This window comes from Rhamphochromis sp. 'chilingali' (genome assembly GCF_963969265.1).
Source record: "Rhamphochromis sp. 'chilingali' genome assembly, chromosome: 17".
Classification (NCBI taxonomy): domain Eukaryota; kingdom Metazoa; phylum Chordata; class Actinopteri; order Cichliformes; family Cichlidae; genus Rhamphochromis; species Rhamphochromis sp. 'chilingali'.
In genome coordinates this window covers 20,603,359-20,626,409 of record NC_137944.1, presented here as the reverse complement: position 1 = coordinate 20,626,409, position 23,051 = coordinate 20,603,359, and the positions used below count along the sequence as shown (strand labels likewise).

General features: G+C 41.4%; 1 protein-coding gene across 2 annotated transcripts; it reads left to right on the top strand.

Moving 5' to 3' along the window:
• The first annotated feature begins 1,916 nt into the window (after positions 1-1,916).
• grhl2b (grainyhead-like transcription factor 2b) lies at positions 1,917-22,863 on the top strand. 2 transcript variants are annotated; one of them, XM_080862819.1, is made up of 16 exons: positions 1,917-2,626; positions 4,311-4,482; positions 5,020-5,087; positions 6,427-6,799; positions 7,408-7,466; positions 7,605-7,761; positions 8,540-8,651; positions 12,570-12,664; positions 16,337-16,495; positions 17,353-17,410; positions 17,587-17,726; positions 20,594-20,631; positions 20,770-20,861; positions 21,624-21,709; positions 21,839-21,903; positions 21,993-22,863. In XM_080862819.1, the coding sequence occupies exons 1-16, from the start codon at positions 2,607-2,609 to the stop codon at positions 22,105-22,107; spliced, it is 1,809 nt and encodes a 602-aa protein (XP_080718945.1). In that variant the 5' UTR covers positions 1,917-2,606; the 3' UTR covers positions 22,108-22,863. The 2 variants fall into 2 exon arrangements, with proteins under 2 accessions (XP_080718945.1, XP_080718946.1); XM_080862820.1 differs by lacking the exon at positions 1,917-2,626 and adding an exon at positions 2,656-2,914.
• The last annotated feature ends 188 nt before the right edge of the window (positions 22,864-23,051 follow it).

Here is a 23,051-nt window from a genome sequence, read left to right as displayed (position 1 = left end):
GTCAGAAGAAAGGGACCCCACCTGTATTTATCTAGCAGTCCCATTTACACACACACGTACACAGAGAGAGCTCAGCCAAGGCCCAGGTGCTCTGTAAAACAAATTGGACAAGGGAGGATAGTAATCACCAACAGGGCACGCAAACACACGCATCCTCAGACACACAAACAGGAACACACATGCACGCACACACACTGCTGACGGTTTAACTGAATCTGAAACGTAATTTTTGGATTTCCATATAAAGGCGCCCGAAAGCATTCATAAGCAAAAGGCTGGCATGTTGTCATGCAAACACTTCCATCAAACCAGTTTGGAAACGTCTCCCCAGCCGTTTCTCAAGCTTCAACAAAACTCAGGTGCAGACTTAGACAACTGCTCGGGTTCGGAGGAGATGAAACGTGATTTGTTTCCCCCTGAAATGCAAAGGAGAAAACAAAGGCAGCAGAAGAATTTCACTTTTTATACGCTTACTTAAATATTTATACCACTAATACTCTATAATAACATATAGATATACAGGTCCTTCCTTTAAACTTCTCTTTGAGTAAAATAAAGGAGTTTTATACTTTAAGCTGTATCAGTAATGCAGATTAAACAGAATCACAGGTCTACTGGGATTTTCCTTATATATGAGCAACACTCAGCACAGAGTCATTGTCTCCCAGTTTATTGCTAATTTGTATGGAAATTTCCCAAAATGGTAAATGATATAACTCAATGAGAGGTTAAAAAAACACAGGAAAATTAACAGTAAAAAAGTAGCATGGATAAAAATGCTTCAAACTGGTGCACTGAACTGTATTTTTACAGATTTTGACTGTGCACAGCACTGCATTTTTTGTGGGTAAATATGCACATTTTAAATAAAACACTTCTCAATCCTGCGACTAAAAACATACAAAAAGATGTAACAATGTAAATTAAATTATACTCATTTTTGTTGATGTAAAAGCAAATTATGGTGAGGCTACTGTGAACATGTGTTACAGTCTTTGTAACTCAGTAACTCTGTAAGAGCTAAGAAAAGCTAAGAAAAAGGGGGGAGGGGGGTGCAAATAAAAGGAAATCATTTTCAGCTGGATTCATATGTTTGACTCTCTGACACTCAGGACTTGGGAGAAAGATAGAAATGAGATATTCTTATAGTATGGGGTTAGATTACCTGTCATCATTCTCTTTTACTTAGACTTCATGGTATTAAATTCATTAATGCATTACACATTAAAACTCATGTCCAGGGGGTCAAAACCTAAAAACAGAAGAAGCTGTAAATCTGTTTACAGCGTTATCTGTTTAAAATCTTAAACTATTTTACCATTTATTCAGCTTTCAAAAATAACATATATCACAATTGTGCTCAAATAATTAATTTCCTACCACTTATCCTGTTTCTCTTTGACCAAACAAGTCGACATATTGTTTATATACTGAGTATATATAGTATAGTTTTATTTGCTGTGTCTCTGCTCTGTGAATGGACACTTGTGTCCATCAACCGTCTTCATTAAAAAAAGAAAAATGAAGTTTTATATTCAGCAATTATAGATTGTTTGCACCCCACCTGACCACTTCCACAGTCATTGTATGACACACACACACACACACACACACACACACACACACACACACACACACACACACACACACACACACACACACAGAGAGACACACACACACTGTTTGCTCTGGCAGGGTATTCCTAAACACTGGGATCTCCTTATACAATAGCTTCATTAAGGGGACAATGGCATTGTGTCAGCTAATGACAGGGCTCCTCCCTGCCTTCGCTCTGCTCTGAGATTACCTGGAACACACACACACACACACACACACACACACACACACACACACACACACACACACACACACACACACACACACGAGTCACTATTGAAATCTGAGGGGTCAGAAGTAAAATCAGCCGATGGGGGAATGAAAGACAGCCTGAGGCAGTGAGTGGCCAGTTCGAGGCTGTGCAGTCACGCCTCGAGTCCTCCTGTTTCAAACATAATCAATCATAACAGAATCAAATCATATCTGAAGCCGTAAAAATCCGTAAATCTAATCTGTTTCCTGTGTGTCTTCGTTTTCTGTGTCACTGCGGCGTCTTTGCTTCGCTCGCAGGTAAGGTGGGCCTCTACCTGCCCCCAGCAGCCAATCGGATCTCCTCTCCCCTCGACAGCAGCCAATCAGCGGGCAGACTCGCCCTCAGCCTCAATTGTTCCACTGTGAAAGAATTCAGAGCCACAAAGTTGACCGGCTGCCATTAAAAGAGAGTCATGGCAAATATCGCAATGCGCTAAGTATGACACGCTGATGTTTGTCACCGTAATCTACGTTTAAGGTGAGCGAGAGAGACGCAGAGGGATTGGCTGCTACCTTACCTGCCCAGGTGGAAGGAGCGGAGGAGAGGCAAGCCAAACACAAACACAGGGAGAGAGAGAGAGAGGAGAGAGAGGGAGAGAGGGGCAGGGAGAAAAGAAGCGGGGCGAGAAAAAGTCGACTTACCTGTAGCCCAACTTCTGGCAACTGACTCTCACTCTATTACCTGCTCCGACTTGAAAGTCCAGTTTCACAAGGAAGAATCGTAGAGGAAGCTAAATATGTCACAGGAGACAGACAAGTAAGTGATCGAGCCAGAGGAGAGGATCTTTGCTGATTTCTACATGCGGGGGGGAGAAAGTTGTTCAAGTGTTTTCTTTTGAGTCTGTTATTAAAACGAAGCTGCTTTAAACCCGGGATTACCTTTGTTTAGGACACACACACTTTAAAAAATAATAATAATAAGGGGGGTGTAAAATGGGGCTCGCGTACCGGTTTCGCTCCGTTTGGACTGTTTATGACAGATATGAAGCTGTTCTAGGGCCTGGAGGAGAAGCTGACAAGCTTGGCGCCGTGGATTTCATTAGAGGTGAATTCGCCATTTTTGACTGATGGGAAACCCTTCAGGGTGCAAGGACTGTTATTTTTAAACACTTTAACTAAAAAAATATACTTTTTTGTGCTGCTTTTGGATATCATTGCATCGTTTCATTCCCTCCTCCTATTTAAGGCCTAGAGAGCGTGTTGGATCTGCTTGTGAATGGGAACAGTTTGTAAAGCCTGCTGGTCTCTTCTGTTGTTTTCTAACGGGATATACAAACTCCTTTGTTTATTAACAGTTATTTTAAAGAAATCAACCTTTGGACTGCAGCGCTAAAATTTTAATAGAGTCAGAAGGATTTTGCTCTTGAAAATTAAAAATTAAAATTGTTATTTTTTCCTTAACAATCATAATAATATTAATAATACAGACCAGATGTTACAGGTGTCCTGCTTTCTCCAAATTCTGTGTAATTTAAATTGTAATTGTGTCTAATATTGTTATAACAGGGATTAACTGCATTAAAAATAATCTTATGCCTTATTTCATTTAGTTAGATCATTCCCAACACGATAATCAATTATTATTTCATCCATTATCATCACTATTAGAAGTATATGTTGCAACAAATATGGTTGTCAAAGTGTGGCTGCCCATAGTTGATTTTCCAGTTTTTCTGCAGAGCTGCTGTCTCCCGCATAAGTGGAAGCAGCAGGTGTCTGCCTCTATTTTGACACACAGCGTTAACATTTACTCAAACCCAGCAGATTAAAGCTCCAAAACTCCTAAACATCGCTCAGACGTCTGCTTTCCGGCGACCCTCTTTCACAATACAAGCTCGATCCAAAGGCAGGAGCATTATTTATTTGCAGCCGGGTAAAGAAAGCATGCCATCGTGCCTTTTTGTGTGATTCAGTATAAGGAAGACACAGCGGAGCTTCTCTTTTGCCCTTTATTTTCTGTATAAAGCTTTTGCATCACTGGTCGCAGTGCACAAATAGAGAAAGCGGATCTTTCATACACTTACACAGAGATCTATGAAAGAAAAAAATTCTCATTAATATTTCCTGTGTAAATGTCTAGAAGTGTGTTGAAGCCACAAACATGAAAGCCAAATGAAAAATGGCCACTGTCAGACATGACAGGAGCATTTCGTTGTGCAAGTTGCCACATTCGGAGCCTTTCCTGTGATTGGCTGAGCTCAGAGAGATGTTGTGGCAACACTGTGTGTATTTAACTGGTCTCTGATCTGATCTTAAGTGAGCCTAAAGAGCAAAGAGGAAAACACACAGAGAAAAACAGACAGGCGTGAACGCTGCTCTAGCTAATTAGTTCATCCATCACAGTTCAGCCTGGAAAATAACAGTTGTCATGTTTTTTTGATCGCCTACCAAAAAAAACTGTACATGTGTAAAACAGTGTTTAAATCCCTGTGCTTCTCAAGCAAACGTCTGGTAGTGGTGGTCCCCAACGAGAGGAGGGCGTACACCAGCGAGGATGAGGCGTGGCGGTCGTACCTGGAGAACCCGCTGACAGCCGCCACCAAGGCGATGATGAGCATCAATGGAGACGAGGACAGTGCCAACGCCCTGGGTCTGCTCTACGACTACTACAAGGTGCCCAAAACCCTCATAAAGAGCACCTGTTGTCCTTCGCCTTTGATTCTTTCATGCATCTGTACCATTAATGAAACATTCAACATAGCAAAAGTGATAATGAACTCGGTGTGTGTGCAAGTAAGCCCTGTCTAAAAGCTCTGAACACAGTTTTTCTACTGATTGACGTTTATGATGTCACTGAGATCAGATATCCCCAATATGGTCATCTCAGGCACTCACCTGCTGATCAGAGCTTTTTGTTTGTGAGGGGCAGCCAATCAGAGGAAAGCTGGCTGAAAGGAGATGAAATAATAATTAAAATGTAGCAGCATATTAATTAACATATTTTGGACATTTCCTTTCTATTTAGATTTGTCAAATAAGTTAAATCAGACCACAATGACAATTGTTTTAACTGAATCGACTGAAACATTACACAGCACAGAGGTCTGACGTAAACAGGTGACATGTTGCATGTGGGACACTAAACTGGGAGCTACAGCTCCCTTATAGGCTTGACCGAGAGTGACTTGACTGTCCTCCTTTTCTCTGTAGGTGCCCAAAGAAAAGAGACTTCTGCAACTTTCCAAAGCCACTGAAATTACAGAGGAACAGGAGAAGAGGTCAGTGAACACTCGCCTCGTTCGAAACACCACGAAAATACACCCAACATGGTGGTCGACGTTTCCAGCAGCAGGTGGAAACAAACAAGGGCGCTCAGTGCAATGAAAGTAGACAGTTAAAAAGATGTTCTATGAAAACTGTTTAATACAAAAAGCCATTTCTTCAAAAATTGCTTTCAGTTACAATAGTAGCGAGTCATCTAATCTAAGGTCGCAGTGATATGAGACAAACACCAGGAGCATGAACGTGTGAAAATATCACAGATCAGTGAGTCTTGTTTCACTCCAAGCACTGATACTGAAAGAAAGAAGCCCAGACTGGACTGAAGCCAATGAAAGGCTCCCGCTCCCTGAGGAAAAAAGAAGAATACAAAAGATTTGATGATATAATACGCTCCGGCTCTGGGAGCAAACTGCTGTTTTCTACTTACTATCTGTAAAAAGGGAAACATCGCCTCATTTCCATTTAGACAACATGCTGCGTGAGTGTTTAGAGAAACTGTGCCTGGGAGCATCATTACATTTATTTTATTATTATTTTTCAGCTCTTCAACGCTGACTTGCAAATTAGTGCTAACCTTTAAATGAAAGCAGCTTCTCATTGGAGTTTTCTTCTTCTACATAAACCTGCATGTGTTGTATTTTAGTGGCGAACGCATTTTTACATCTTAAAATATGAAAAGGGGACTTTTTTAAAGACCTGCATTGACCCTCTGTAACCATGTTTATTAGAGTTAAGCCAAAAAACGACCCCCTGAAGTTAAAAAACAGCAAAGAAGCACAAAATACAGTCGCAATGTGATTTTTCTGGGAATCGGCTAAGTCACTGCTGTATTCATATAAATTACAAAAACCTGCATTAAACATCATCAGATTATAATCAGTGGTCTTGAGATCGCAGTTCATCAAATGCTTAGCCTTTTATGCCCTCCATGCAGGCTTTTTACCTGCATGCAACCAAAACCTGATTGTTCATAAACCAAAAAGCTTCCTGAAGTGCCAAAGCTTTTGCCTCCTGCAGACAGATTTTGCATATTCATATACAGATATCTATTTATAGTGAATGCATGTTTTACCTGTTTTATTCCATTTGTTGCTTTAGCGTACATCAAACCCACACAAAAGACACCACAGGGAACCTTTCTTTTACTAAAACGAACATCAGTTTTAGGGCTACTTATGATTATTTTTTTTTTTTTTTTTTTTTTTGTTGAGGCCGTAAAGAGAGCAGCAGACATTTACCTCAAGATGTAGCTCACCCAATAATTTTACTATCTAATAGTTTGTGCGTTTCACAAAGAAACACATGTAATCCTATTAATTTCATGTTTTTATTCAGGCCGATGTTGCAGAACAACCCCAGCAGCCAAAGCGAGGTGGAGATGGTGGACAACCGCGTTCAGGTCCTCAAGTCCGTCCCCGTCAACCTGTCCTTGAACACCGAGCACCAGGAGACCAAGCGGGAGCAGTTCAGCGGCTCGACGGGGTCGGGGGACGGAGGCTCTCCGGCTGTTGCCGTGGTGAAGGCCGAGGTATATGCGCCCGTCTTCATGCCAGGAGGGGGGGCTCACTACAGGGTGGAAGGAGAAGACTCGGCGCGGGTGATCTACGAACAGAGTCCGTATGAGGTGACCACGGTCAGTCACAACTCGTACGCCAAAGACGACGAGCAGAGCCCGCCTGACAGTCCGTACGAAGAGGAACGAGACGCGGTGAGAATGGAAAGAGTGTGACATGAACAGACACTGATGAAGATAAACATAGAATCGGCTTCTTTTTAAGGGAACACTGAACAAAAAAAGCACACTGTTGGTGCTAAACTTGTTGGGCATTGTAGTTTATGTGCTGTTGATGCCAGTAAATCTACAAGATAATCAGCGAATATAGCAACTGTCCAAAGCTGCTCAGTAGACCACAATGCATTGCAATGACAGGATCAGGTCTGCTTCTTTTCTTCTTTTTGCTGTGTTGTTATTATAATCCTATAAACCACCGCTGCATGAATGATGAGGTGCTAGAAGGCATGCCGGGAAGAGAAATAAAGCAGGCACTAAAACAGGAAATGTAACACAAGAGGACTGCTGATGATTTGAACTGTATATGCTGGACAGAGACTGATAAATGTACAAATATGAATCACTCAGAGGTTAAAGGCTCACTACATTCGTCCATCCGATGTGCTCCCTGTAGCTCGGAGGTCTCCAGCTGACCAGGACCTTCACGTCTTTCCACCTGCAGCATTGTTTGAGCAGTTCCTCTAAAATGTGCCTTTATATTGAATAATTTCCTCTTTTTCTGTGTTTTTGTGCCTTTTCAACAGAAGTACCACTCGCCTTCCTCTCTAGCCACAGGTGACTTCTTATTTCATCAGGAGGGAATGTAAGTGACTCAAGCCCACCTGCTATCACAGTGGCTGTGGCGTAAATGTTCACATGCAGACCATTTTGTAACCAGAAGAGCCTTTCGGTGCGATTGTCATTTCCAGTCACGGGGCTCTCGGTGTGTTTGTGTGTACAGCGACAGCTTCCAGTACACGCTGGACGCCACGCGCTCGCTGCGTCAGAAGCAGGGCGAAGGGCCGATGACCTACCTGAACAAAGGCCAGTTCTACGCTGTGACGCTCAACGAGCTCAGCGCCAACAAGCGCCTCCGACACCCCATCAGTAAAGTCCGGGTGAGCATGTCCACATCCGTCTTTAATCTCTCTTTCGGCATTATGACCTGTAGCAAGTAAAATTGCTAAAATTGCTAAAATATAAACTCAGATGTTATGAATCGGATACTGCCCAGAAGAATATGTGGAGATCAAAAACAGAGCTAAAACAAAGGTAAGAAATTAAGGAGAATCTGTTGTTCTTTTCCTTATTTTATGTGATTGGCTGCTGATCGTATTACACATTTCCAAACTCCCAAATGAGGTCACCATATGCAGGAGTAATCCCCTTGAGCTAAAAGGCTTCAAGCTCCTCCAAATGTTCACTTTTAAAGCGGATTTTCTGCTATTTTCTCTTTGTGGTGTCAATAAGAGTATTATCGCTAATGTAGTCATCTCAAGGCCCGGCTCTGGCTGCAGATGGAAAGTGCAGATAAACTCTCAGATTAAGATAGAGTCCAGTATGAAGCTGTGAAATAGCAAAATATGTGCCTTTAACTTCATAAAATGTGATTTTTTTTTCATAGCTTGGCCATTATGATGTGAGCAGTTTGGCTAGGATAAGCAGGAAACAGTTAACCCTAATCACTCAGACAGAGTTTATTAAAACTTGGGTAAATTTTGAGGTGATCATCCCCTTTTTGTTGTTATATTGATGCAACTCTCTGGAGATAATCTGAGTCCAAAGTTACAAATAAAAGCCAAGCTGTAATATAAAAATGAATGTCAGATAGGACTGGTGTTGTCTGACTCATAAGTCGTGTTAACGTTTTGTTTTCTGTCTCGTCTCCCTCCTCAGAGTGTGATCATGGTGGTGTTCAGTGAGGATAAGAACCGAGACGAGCAGCTTAAATACTGGAAGTACTGGCACTCCCGGCAGCACACGGCCAAACAGCGAGTCCTGGACATCGGTGAGACTTTCACTGCCTCCCTCCATCTTTTTGTCTTCATGTTCCTTCCCATGTTGAACAGATGAGTGAATGAAAACGCACAAAGCAAAGGACAAGATGACACATTTATGCTGGAATGTGCTTAACCAATAAACACAGCATTGCTAAACTGAGAGCAAACAAGCCTCCACCCAGATGTCTGTCTGTGGCCGTACAGCTGCCCACCATCAGACAAAAGGCTGGGCCGTCGCACACGCACACACACCTGAGTCTCCTAATGTCTACGTATGGCTGAGACCCACCACTTAAATCCTCTAATCTCTTTCACATTACCTGGGAGACTGAGCAGAAATAATTGTGAAAAGAGAGAAAAACAATAATCCAAAGCAGGGTTCAACTTGAAGTTGTGAAACTCCGTCTCACAGCGTTTCCCACGGGTAAACGCGTTCTCATCTGAAGACTCGTAATCGTCACACTTTTGACCTTTTGTCTGCCGTCGATTTTCAGTTGATGCATTTGAATTTGAACCGTCTTTTTCTACGCCTTGTTGAATGAGTGTGTGTGAGAAGCGAGTAGGCGGTTTGCCTTTTGACAAGCTAGGGCCTGCTCGGAGAGCGGAGATGTAGAGGTATGTGGGAGAATTCGATGGGAGAAGCACACACAGACATAGGCAGCTTGTCAGGACAGGGAGAGGAATGCTAGCCACACTGTTACCTTAGCTGGTCGTGGTCTGTTGGAAGTAATTCTTCCCCAGTTTAGATCTTCATCTTAATTCTTATATTTATACAACCCGAGACAAGTCCCAATCAGCCTACAATTCACACACATCTTTACATCTGCCGGGAGAGACGATCCAGAGGATGCCAAACCCGTTAACATTTTGGACTTCTTTCATTTTTAGTCAAGAAAATATTGGTCAGTTTGCTCTCGGATGGGTAGATCCACTGGAAGAACTGAACATTTTCAAAGACAGTTGTGTCAGGACCACTTTAGTGAAAGTAGGCTCTAATCAGAGACAAAAGATATATGATTAATGCTGCTGTTGTAGTCATAGAGAATTCTGGCCAATATTTAGCTTGAATATATTAAGTCACATTTAAATAATATGTTATGAGCTTTAACTTGTTGCGTTTTTAATGTTTGTTCTTGATTTTTTTAAGCTGATTTTGTAAATGTTGTGCTCCATTTTTTCTCCCTGGTTTTGTGAGTCTGTTCTGTTTGTCTGTCTGTTGGTCTGTGTGGTTGGGCCGGCCCGGCATGCGTGGATTAAGTTAGGCAAGTAAGCACGATGTGGAGCAACAGTTTTCTGACAGTTGTTTAAGGTATATTAGTAAGATAAACATATAATCAAGAGTTCAACTGGAGGCTTGTTTTGTAGTTGTAGTTATGTGTGGAATAAATAACCTTTTCCCCTTTTTTCCTTTACATCCACCTTGCTTTTTATTACGTAATGACGTGCACGCTTCCTCCTGAAAAGCTTGGGTTAAAAACTTTACTTTACAAAGAAGATTTGAAGGTTGCAGCTATAGTAGAATTCAATTTGAAGTGGTAAATCCCAACTTCCAAATCAGAATTTTCAAGTGGAACACCCATCAAGTCAAATTTCCAACTCAGGAAGTTGGAGAAACCCCAGCAACTCCAACTTCACAATCCAAATGCATGTTGACATTAGTAAAACTGTAAAACAGCAACCACTGCTATGTATTTGTGGCTTGCTTATTTAGTGTGTCACAAATACACATGGAGCTCAAGAGCAAAATAAAGTCTGGACCCACAAAGGTCAGGAGTGACATCTGATTTCCGAGATAAAAGTATGCACAGCAACTTGGTTATAGCATGAGGACAAGGAGCTAGGATGGAGGATGGGTTGCAAAGCAGCTTGCAGAGGCAGCAACTGAGTTGAGCACTCAAAGCACTTTCTAGGATTCACATGGGCCAACTCAGGATTCAGTATCTTGGCATTAAATGTTTTCCTAAAGCCCTGTGGAAGATCCATTATTGACTTTTAGTCGTGTTTGTTTGGTTTACTGTGTATTCAGGACAGACAGAAAGTATAGTAGTCTTGATGATAAACAGAGCCTCCTGTTTCCTGACTGTGACCACGGATTTGAAAGTGATATGAGGCATCTAATAACAACATTTCTCAAAATGCTGAACTGTACTTTTAAAGGGATCTAGAGCCACTGTGCTGTTGCTGTGACAGGGCACCCAGGCAATCCTAGAAGATAAAACCTCAGTTTGCAAAAGGGCTCAGTGTTCAGATCCTGGATAGGAGCCCACTTTTTCTAGACGGGTTCCCAGACTACGATAAGTGCAGAAATGATCACACAGCGGACGACAATAAAATAAGAGATTGTTATAACTAAATGAAACGAGAGATGAGTCGCAAAACTTAAATAAAAAAGAGGTTAACTAAAGGGAAAGCATGCTAATTTAGGTGTTAATGAGCCAACATAAGAGTTTCTGTCATCCAGGACTGCTTTGCCCAGGTGCACCAAATGTAGCTGTCTGCTTTCCTGGTCCCTTCATAGACACATAGGAAAACACAGTTAAGAGAAAGAGTAAGATTATATGGCACATTTTATTATCAAATTACATAAATAGTCTTCAAATAACTGCAAAGCAAGAACTTGAATTCATCTCAGCATTAACATGATTACTTGGAAATTAAAGGTATTTTACTGCTGTTTTCATGTAATCGCATGTGTGCGTCTGTTTGGAGGAAGTGTGGTAGCTTTTTCAGCCTGCAATTCTTTGACATCCTGTTTGGCATTTGCTAGTGTAATGAGTTTCTGTTTATAGGTGTGCATATATGATACAAAGATCGTTATCATGTATCAACAGAGAGATATTATCTGCACACGGACACGCTGATCTTTCAAAAAGTATACATTCGTTAAAGATCATGCTGACAAACCAGGCCAGCGATCGAGGACGGGCCGTCGTCCCCGCAGCTTCAGCTAGCTCAGACTGCGCGGCGGTAACTCGAAGATATTCGGTGATCTGAGGTGAATAGCGAGTCGTGGGGGTTAGTGGGGATGAGGCGGGATCCGTCGTGCCCCTGGGCAGCGTCACAGAATGGATCATTTGAATGAGCCTACTTAAAGTGGGCTGTTAGCAGACAGGCATGTTGTTGCTGCTCGCCTTGCAGCTTTGTGCACCTGTTCAGAAAGCAGGAAGTATTGCTGTAACGGTGGTTAGGTTGAGGGAGGAGATGAGCAGTCACTGACAGAGGGGGCGGGGGGCATTGAACTGATCACAATTGGATCTCATCCTCCCACACGAAGATTTTTATTCCAAGGCTATTTCTTGGAGATGATGGATGGATGATGGATTCTATACTTTACTTAGTGGCAAAAAATTGTGTGGCAGGCAATGCTTTCTTCATTATCTGCATATTTGTGGCGTTCCTTCCAAATAACGATATAAACCTTTGGAAATGGGCCACATGAGCACAAATCTCTCCGCAGTTTTACAGTCTAAATCCTCAAAATGAAGGGACGCGTGAAATCTCTTTGCTAAAATAGACAGACGTAAATTCATTCTTACAGTAATGATAGTCATGATTCACTCTTTACATTGAAATAAAATCCCGGGCCACATGTGAGTCATTATGCCAGCATACCACAGCCCTGCAAGTCCATCCTGTTTGTAAGTCTGAGGTCAACAATATGAATCTGATGCACTCATCTGACTGGCTTTTAATGTGGTCCTCTGCGGCCAATAGTCTTCTGTGTTTCCTCCTGCTGCCTTTGAAGCCCGAGTCTCTGTTTGCTCTTGCCGATAAGGCTTTATCTCACAAAAGTGAAGCGTGTCATTTCATTGCTTATCTTAAATAACAATAGCTACCTGCTTTTATTGACCGGTTTGAGGGGCGGTATGACTGTTTGCTGAAGAACTCATACTTGAAATGAACCGTGTCCCCGTGTGTCCCCACAGCTGATTACAAGGAGAGCTTCAACACGATCAGCAACATTGAAGAAATCGCCTACAACGCCGTCTCCTTCACCTGGGATGTGAACGAAGAGGCCAAGGTACAAATTTATTACGGCTGGGTGTGTGTGTGTGTGTGTGTGTGTGTGTGTGTGTGTGTGTGTGTGTGTGTGTGTGTGTGTGTGTGTGTGTGTGTGTGTGTGTGTGCGTGTGCATGTGTGTGTGCGTGTGTGTGTAGGAAATAAATGTCATTGTAATTTTCCCAGAAACTCCATAGTATTTACTCTTGCTGGAGGCGTGTTGGAAATAAGAAAAAGCAGTGGGACAGGTTTTTTGAGCTGATTCAGTTGTTGGCAAACAAAAGCACTTTCGAATGTGATGCAAGCACCTGCCTGACCCGTAGGCATCACTAACGCTCTTGCGCTCATTTTGAAATCAACAATTGATTCCTAAAACGTTGGCAAATGGTTTCTGCCGCTGTGATCGGAGTGGTTTTGACTGCGTGTCATAAAACTGCCGGGCAGTGTTGCGTAGCTTTGCTCTGTTTGTCCTCCTTTGTGGCCACTCCTTAAACGGAGCCCCGCCGGTGTTTGAACTCCAGAGTGCCCCCAAGGGCCAACACACACACTAGTCTCCGTCCCCACCCTCTGTTGTTTGTTTTGCCCTCATTTCTGTGTGAGCACCAGCGACTGTGTGAATCACTCCGTGTTGTGTGCCTCTTTCATTGTAATAGCAGCCTGGGGACAAAGACAGTGCTGGAGAAAATGCAAGCTCACTTCTCTAGATAAATATTTGCTCTGTCTGTTCATCTTTTTCTGTCTTTCTTTCCTTCTGTCACTCTTTTTGCCTCTCTGAATCTGCACAACTATTGAGCCTGAACGTATGCATGTTGAACCACGGAAACAGGTGTACTGCCCTGCTAGTTTAGTGTATTTGCTCTTCTCTGTCAGGACTAAAAGAAAACCAGGAGGACTTTAAAGAGACAGAGTCTTTTTCACTTCCATGATATGTTTTTACACGCCTGATATGCCTGATAGCAAGTTGAAAAACACTGCTTGTCAAATGAATAAGATGTAAGGCAATAAAGAAGAACACAACACCCAGAGGCTGAGCCTCAATTAAACACAATAGAACTATTTTCAGAGTAAAGCGCAAATGATATGGTGTGCACGCCTGAAACAGAGGTTCCTGCTTTAAGTGCTTTTTATTTGAAGAAAAACTTATGTCAGGGGCCGCTTTAGTCAAAGGAAGATTACAACTGTTATACTGTTCTATTGTGTGAAGCCTAAAGAGATCAAAACAGCTGCAAAACCCAGAACAACAGTTGCGACATCAGACACAGCAGAAAAAAGAGGGGCTTAGGTGATGGTGGGTTGCAAAGTGGCTTGCAGATGCAACGTTTAAATACTGTGCCCATGTCAGCATGTCCTTTGACATTGTTGATTTGACTCATCAGCAGTGGAAAATATCGAATATTAAGAGTTATTGGCCTTCTTTTGTTGAGCTGCATTCAGAAGTCACAGTTCTGTCACCAAGAAATCACAGTTTTTGTCCCAGTTTTGGGAGATTAATTTTTATTTGTTTCCATTCAGTTTAACCTTTGCTTTTAGTGACAGGTTAGGTGCAGATACCAAAAACTCCTTGGTTAGGTTTAAGAAGAGGTTGTGGTTTGGGTTACAATATGGTTGTTTACACCATTATCCCTGCAGACTGAAAAGTGATGCCTGCCCAGTGACAGCCAGGGACGTTTGCAAGCACCACCTTGTAATGAGTTGAGAGTAACATACCTGTTTCACTATTTTCTAATGCCCGTGGGTCACGGCACTGAAGCCTAAAAACACCTTGTGTCTATCAGAGAGACACAGCTTTGTTAAAACAGCAGGATTTGACCCGCCCGAGCATAAAAATGGACCAATGCTACATAATATTTAGACACAAGAGCCCATCTGTCTAGAGAGAAAAGTTATTATTGTACGGGAAGACAAACAAACTACTCTGAGAGAAATGGGAGATTTTTTTGTTAGCCCTTTGCACAAGTACTTGATTATTTTTATTATATTTATTTATTATTTTAAACTTTTAATGGAGTTTATTGCTTCATAAATAGAAACCAGAGAGAGTGCACAGCATAAGTTCCCATGTAATATTTTATTTTCATTTTATGAGGCCGAGTAATCTTCCTACATGTCACTAAAGTACATCTCAAGGATTTAAGCTGGTAGTCTTCCAACAGGGTGCTGTTGAGAAACAGTTACTCGATCTTTATCAATTTTTTTCTTTTCTTTTTAGCGGCTCACCTTGCTCTGCCATGTATTTATAAACGGGTGGTGCAGTTAACGGTTGTAGCTTTGGTGTTTAAATAGAAAAATCAGAGAAAATAAAAGTGAGAGAAGTACTGCAGAGCAGAGAATAATAAAAGAATGGCGCTTTAGCATTGACCCTGCCTCTTCTCCACAGGCTTTCCTCTTGGCTGCTGTAGATAATGGAGTTTTTATGGTTCAAGTTAATGACCAACCTCCTTGGCTTTTGTTGTACTGCACATTTATAACACAGACCAAAGATTGATGGCGATGTGTGCCGAGGCTTGACGAACAAGAAAAGCAGAAACATAACAGATTTTTTTTTTCTAACTGATGGGAACACCACCACATGAAAAAGAAAACAGTTTCTCACTGATCTGTTATCTCTGTACTTTTGATTTTTATCTGCTGAGAAGAAAACACATCGCAGGGGAAAGGAATTTTGTTTGTTAGACACTTAACAGCCAAGTGTCTGTCAAAAAAAGGGGGGGAAAGGCTCCCACTGGCTAACTAAAGGTGTTTCAGAGCTGACAAAACTGTATGCCGAACATTTGAGTTTTAAAATTAAAACATGCTGGCTCGCTTTGGGATTTAAATATGGACAGACTCTAACAAGGTGCTGGAAACATTCCTCAGACATTTAGATTCATATTGAAATGATAGCATCACACAGTTGCTGCACGTTCTGTGATGTGAATCTCTCATTTCACAACATCCCAAAGGTGCTCTGTGGGATTGAGATGTGATGGCTGTGGAGGCCATCAGAGTACATCTGAACTCATTGGGGTGATTTGAGATTTTGCGTGTTATACTTCTGGAAGCAGCAATTAGAAGATGGGTACATTGTGTTTAAATGATACTCAATTGGTACTAAGGGGCCCAAAGTGTGCCAAGAAAATTTCCCCACACCATTACACCTACAAGCAGCCTAAATCATTGATGCAAGACAAGATGGATCCAAGGTTTCATGTTGTTTATGTCAAATTCTGACTCCACCATCTAAAAGTTGCAGCAGAAGTTGAGACTCATCAGACCGGGCGACATTCTTCCAATCTTCCAGAGTACAATTTTGGTCAGCCTAAATTTTCTGTTCTGAGCTGACAGAAGTGTCACCCAGTGTGGTCTTCTGCTGCTGTAGCCCATTCAGAGATGCTCTTCTGCATACCTTGGTTGTAAAGATAGTTATTCGAGCTCGTGATGCCATCCTGTGAAGCCTAGAGATGATTGTGTGGGAAAATCCCAGTAAATCCGTTTCTGAAATACTGTCTGACAGCTGTCTGATGCTGGTTGTCTTGACCATGTCTGCATGCATAAATGAACTGAGTTGCTGCAATGTGATTGGCCGATTGGATATCTGCGTTAAAGAGCAGCGTATCTAAAAAAGTGAGGACTGAGTGTACTTTTATTCCTAAATTGCAGAGTTAAAGTATTTTAACATTTCCACCTCTCCTTCCTTGTTCTGTGTCCCTGAAGATCTTCATCACAGTGAACTGCCTGAGCACAGACTTCTCGTCTCAGAAGGGGGTGAAGGGTCTTCCTCTGATGATCCAGATTGACACTTATAGCTACAACAACCGCAGCAACAGGCCGCTGCACAGGGCCTACTCACAGATCAAGGTCTTCTGTGACAAGGTGATAGATCACTTCTTCTGTATTTCTTTATATGTGGAGTCCTTTAGCCAGAACCAAATGCGCGTTATTTGTTTAGTAAGTTTGATTATTCTTATTTTCTTGACTCATTCATTTCTCAGGAGAGATTTTAAAGGGACAGCCCACTCCAATCGCACATGTGCATGTTTACCCTCTGGCCTATAATGCCGTTTTTGTCCATCTAGATTGTTTTGGTGTGAGTTGCCCAGTTATGGAGATATCAGGTGTCTGCCTTTTCTTGAATACAATGGATATAAAAATGCACTTGCCTTGTGTTACTCAGGGTGACAATAAATACCCTCAAAAACTCTTTTCATGAACTGTGACCTGTTTCCTTAAAAAAACCCTCATTAATCTTTGTTGTGAGCTGTTTCTTTAATAATTAAAGGCGCCTAAAATGTGTGACTTAAAGAAGTTGTAGTTTAAAGGACTATAAATGAAGTTCGTGCCTTCATTTTCTGTACAGATTACATAACAGCTCAAACAGTGAACTAAATTCAGAAGCTTGAACAGAAATACGCTACTGTGAGTTTAACTGCTGTCTGGTTTTGTCTCAGTTCATGTGGCATTGACGTGAAGTCATTAAGCTGAAGTTACTTGTGTGTTCTGAGCTGCTGGGAGTTACCAGTAAGGGGCGCACTCATTGTAAAATATTCAGACAGGTAGCTGCAGTGAGGCAGTTATATCATGACATCAGTCCTCCCTCTAGTGGTCAGTTTATGCATCCTCTGCACAAAATGAAGCTCACACACACACACACACACACACACACAGATGTGTTTTTTTTCTGAGGCTTGTTCGTATACACAAACTGATGTCTCTTTTCTTTTTGTTTCCAGGGAGCTGAGAGGAAAATAAGGGATGAGGAGAGAAAACTGTTACGCAAGAAGTCGAAAGGTACGAGCCGAGTGAGAAATAATTTAGTTTTGAATGAAAATGAAAAAATAATCAGAGAAAATTATAGCTCCAGGGTTCAGTTTGAGGTTTGCAAATCACTGTGAATATATCTCCCCTTCATAAGTAATAATTGTTGCTATTCATATTCTGCTTTTTTCATTTGGACTTATCTCCAGGGAAAGACGGAGGCGTCGGGGTGATAAGTGCCACCAAGAAGTCCGACACCACCTATTTCAAGACCATGACCGACTTGGATGCCCAGCCCGTGCTCTTCATCCCCGATGTTCACTTTGGAAACCTGCAGAGAGCCGGACAGGTAGGTCACCTCGTCTTTTTCTTCTTCTTCTTTTTTTTTTTTTAAAAAAAAGAAGAAAAAAAGCAAACTTTGTATTTTTGCAAAAATGTAACCCAAAATATCTGAATTTCACACATGTCCTTAGAGTAGATAAAGAGAGCCCCAACTCAGTAGGTGGCAACATGAAGGAGGAAACACAATGGGATAAACAAAGACCTATTAAGAAAACTGGATAAAAGGAACAAATAATGGCGTGCCTGCAGAGCCTACAGGCTGAGAGGAAGCTTACCTCGAGTCTGTCTTTGGCAGAATTAAACAAAAGAGATGAAAATATATGAAAATGTTCAGTCATTAATATTATCTGTGAGTGGTGAAAGTATGTGAACCTTGAGGATTAGCAGGTGAAATGAGAATTGGGTGTGAAGTGATACCATGTTTTTATATAGCGAGCAAGGATCAAGGTCTGATCTTTTTAATATTGTGGAGGAAGTGTATCGTGGCATGAGCAAACAAGACCTATGAAAAAGCGTTTTTGTTGCTTCTACGGCTGGAAAAGGTTACTGAAGCGTCTCTGAGGAGTTTTAACTCCATCAATATACAGTCAGACACAAATAAAGACTCGGTGGGTTCATAAAAATCACTCCAGATGTGTAAAAGCTGTAGCACAAGACTGAAAAACAAAGGTGTGCACAAGAAGGCTACAAGAGAACGCTACTGCTGTCCATCTGCTCTTGGCCAGAGGAGCCCAAAATAAAGTTTAAGGGTATAAATAAGAAGCATTATGTTTGGAGATATGAAAACACTGAATCCAAACACGCAAGAATTCAACATCCCTCCATATTTCAAATTCAAATTCAAATTTTATTTGTCACGTACACAGTCATACACAGTACGATATGTAGTGAAATGCTTGGACAACTGCTCGTGACCTAAAGAAAACAAAAAAAGGAAAGGCTATGAATAAGATAGGAAATAAATATGAAAAATTAAAAAGGGTAAATTTAACTAGGAAGGAATAAAATATAAATTAAGGTTAAAAATGAAATAACTGTACAACACAAATTAGAATGAAGGGTAAATTTAACTGGGAAGAATAAGATAAAATATATAAATTAAAGTTGAAAATAAAATAACTGTACAACAAAATACACAATACACAATATAGAACTATATAAGAATGTATGAAGAAATCTAAATATAAATAAATATATACACAATAACAGCAGCTGTACAAGTATTAACCGGAAATGAAGAATATAGTGACCAGTGTTGTGCAAAACCAAAGTCCAGAAAGTCCAGTGTGTGTGTAAGAACCATATGTGTGGGTCAGTACTGTGTGGTGGTGTGATTGAGAGACCGTATCGCCTGCGGGAAGAAGCTCCTCCTCAGTCTCTCTGTGTTGGTCTTCAGGGAGCGGAATCGCTTTCCTGACCTCAACAGAGAGAACAGTCCATTGTTGGGATGGCTTGGGATATTTTGGGATATTTTGCTGGATCTGTGCCCGGAAGGATGAAACAATGAATATAAGAAGCAAATTATAACTATAAATTATACAATCAAAGAAGAATAAAATTAACCTGCTTCCTGAAAGTCAGTATTCCAGACATCCTTTTCTCCAGCAACACTTCCCAGTATTTCCTGGGGGAACCTGGGGCATTCCCAGGGTTGACAAGATATACAGGGTGTATCAAAAAGAATAATCCGATTTCAAAGTGCTTTCATTCCTCAGCCATTTAACCAGTAACGATCAAAACACGTCCTCTTTGCTGGGGAAGCAGAACAGCAGCCGTGACTCCAGACATACTTGCACGAGACGAGTTTGACTATTGTTTGGACATATGCTGCATGTCTGGAATGGGACACATTACACATTTACATGTAAAACTTTACATTCGGCATGGATTTTAAAATTTACTGCAAGATACACCACCCTGTATAATAGTGTTACGGCCCCTTCCTCCAAGAAAACCTAGAAAGGGAGGCCCCCAAGGGGCATTCTAACCAAAATCTCAAAGCATATCGACAAACTCTTTTTGACCTGGAGGATCAACAGTTCTACTCCAGGCTCCTTCAAGAGCCTTACCCTATCCCCAAGGCTCAGCCCAGCCTCCCTGCACATGAAAATCATTTGGGGTGGCCGTAGCTCAGGAAGTAGAGCAGGTCATCTGTTAACTGGAAGGCTGGTGGTTTAGATCCCTGGTTGCTTCAATCTAATGCATCCATCGGAATATGAATCTGTGTGAATCCTAGATAGAAGAAGGGCTTGTGTGAATGAGCAGGTTTAGAAAAGCTATATAAGAACCAGATGGTTCACCAGTTGTTGCCTTTAGAATCTCATCCAAACCTGGTGCCTTGCTACTGGGCAGCTTCTTAACTTCCCCAGCAACCTCTGCCATTGTAAAAGTCTTCCTTCTTCACAGAGGACTTTTGGCAGGGTTTAGGAGTTCCTTGGTCAGAGGTTCTCCTCCCAAACTGAACACGGCTTGAGCTAAGCCCTGCTATCCAAGTCCTAAAAGTTCCTAATCCAGTAGAAATCTTGTGGAAGGACCTCAAATGTCCAGTTTATATTCAGAAATCCATCAACATTGTGGAGTTAAATATACTCTGAGCATTACACCTGATCAGTCACCTCGAACACGGGGTGAAGTCATCTTAGAAGGTTCACATACATACCCCAACAGAAATCTGTACTACTCGAGAAGTTTCTCCAAAAACAACCGAGCAAAACATTCTCGTCTCATTTGCTTAACTGTTTTTTAAGGAGCCATGTAAATCGTATATGTGCAGAAATATAGAAAATTCCAAAGACTTTTAGATTTATTTCTTCGTGTTTTTATATTTTCAATAAGATTAATTTCTGCCACTAATACCTAAAGCTTCCTTTTCAGGTGTTTACCTTCAACACAGAGGAGATTGAGAGAGAAGGGTGAGTACGCGTCAACACGAAACTCCTGTTTTCATACAAATATAAGTCATGCAAATGAAAGCAGTTTAAGTGCACATCACCGCAATGGAAAAAAGAAGACGTGCTTGCGCTTGACCTGACGCTGTTCTGTGTTTACAGGAGTGTGGTGGTGAAGAGGATGTTCAGGTCGTCAGATGAAGATCTGTGCCCGTCTCCTCACAAGCAGATCAAAGAGGAGGCGCACAAGAGAGGTACGAGCACGGCCGCCTTCTCCTACACCTGGACGTCATCTCTTCTGTCTTCTTTAAGTGACCTTCTAGAAATGACAAAGTCCAGGAAGGAGAGCAGGGAAATACGCAAGAGAGTTTGACATTTCTAATGATTAACGATGCAATTTATAACAAATCAGGCCCGAGAAAGGGAAACACCGTGCCCAGAACCTTTTCCATCCAGATATTTTCCATCATACGTAACACGAGCAGCACTATTTACGCTTAGTAACAATTCGATCATTTTGATTTAACTGATTATTTGGATAAGCAACATGAAACCGTTCTCAGAAGCATCTATGATTTGTCTCACCGGGTAATCTTCTGTATGTTAGCAGATAGAGGTACATTTAGCAGCTGTTCTGGAGCTTCACAGATGCTTACGTTTCCATTTCTTCCAAGCACTTCTTCTTCTTCTTCTGTGAGACTGAAAGTTCATTCCTTGCAAGGTTCACTGAGTCACACCACCTCCTTTTGCAGCCTCCCGGCTGTTATGAAACTGCATTTTTCAGATTTCCGATCGCTTATTTAGTCTGTAAAATGTCACAAAAACAAAATGTGTTTGTGTGGCCCCGAAGGACTGTTGACATCAGATGAAAAGTAGTAAAAGGATTTATAAATGGTTGCTGATTAGTTTGACAAACACAATACCTCTAAGTGCTTCCGTCTGTGCACTCCAATCATAGGCACATTATTATGTATATAAACTAAAAGGTGGCCTGCTCTCCTCCCTCCTGTCTGCAGTGCTGCTGTATGTCAGAAAGGAGACAGACGAGGTGTTCGACGCTCTGATGCTGAAGTCTCCCACGCTCAGAGGCCTGATGGATGCTGTGAGTGATGCCTCTCTGTTTGTACGTGGGAACTAATGTCAAAGGCACAGTTTGTTTGCAGCCCGAGCGCCTGTTCATAAGCTGCTTTTTTATTTTTGCTTCTTTTCTGTTTTTTTTTCTCATCGGTAGATATCAGAGAAATATGGCGTGCCGACGGAGAGGATAGCCAAGGTGTACAAGAAAAGTAAGAAAGGGTGAGTGAGGCAAACAAAAGGAAGAGGAAACTAACTTGGAGCTTGAACTTTTTCCACACGAAATCAAACTTTTGCTGTTTTTGCGGCAGGATCCTGGTGAACATGGACGATAACATCATCGAGCACTACTCCAACGAAGACACCTTCATCCTCAGCATCGAGAGCTACGCAGACGCCTTCAAGATCATGCTGACGGAGATTTGACAGCTTGTTAACTGACTCAAGAGACTGTGGGGGAAAAAAATCAAAAGAGACACTGTGACTGGTTGATAAGCTGACTGGCATTACTGGAGACAGTCCACTGGAGCTGTACAGATGCTTTGAGGTCAACGTGGAAACACGTGATATCTCTCCCACACTGTTACACTATGAAGCAAATTGCATTTCCTGATTGTCTTGTTGAAAGGACGTTCCTATGAACTGGTTTGGGGTTAGATGATGGACCACAGATTCGTATTCTCCAGTTTCACAGCATGTTTGTTTTGTATAAAAGAATATGTATGCTTATCCTCATTCTGTACAGACTTTATGTTGCCAAATAACACATCAGGAGTAGACTTGTGAAATGCCTGATGTACTGTATTTAGCTGCAGCTTGATTTAGTTTACCCCAAGTAATTTAGTAGCTTTGCATGCTGGCCTTTTTTTGTTAGATGTTATTTATTAATGCTTTAATGAGATTTTAAATTTCGCAATTTATCCAAGAATTTCAAGTGCTACATTTTAGTGACTTTTAACTAGTACTCTTTAACAGTACTCGTTAAGTTTTAAAATGTCATATCCCTTCATTTCAGCCGTGTTGTAGTATTTACAGGTCAAAATAAATATGATTTCTAGTCCTAAATGAGAATAACATTTGAAGACTAAAAACAATCTCATTGGAGACACGCGATATGCTGTTGTTGTTGGAAACTCAAGTGTTTGGTTGTGTTGAAAAATTAATAAAGGTATGGCGATATCATTTTTTGGCAAAACTGTGATTAGGAGTCTGTGAGTTAAATGCTAGCATGCTCACTAGTACACAAGGAAAGACTGTTAGACTAAACATAGAAAAGTCTGGTTGCCAAACTAATAAATTACATATACAAGTGTGTTTTCTTTGTGCATTTTAAAGCAGCTCAACATTAAACACAATGAATAGAACTGGAG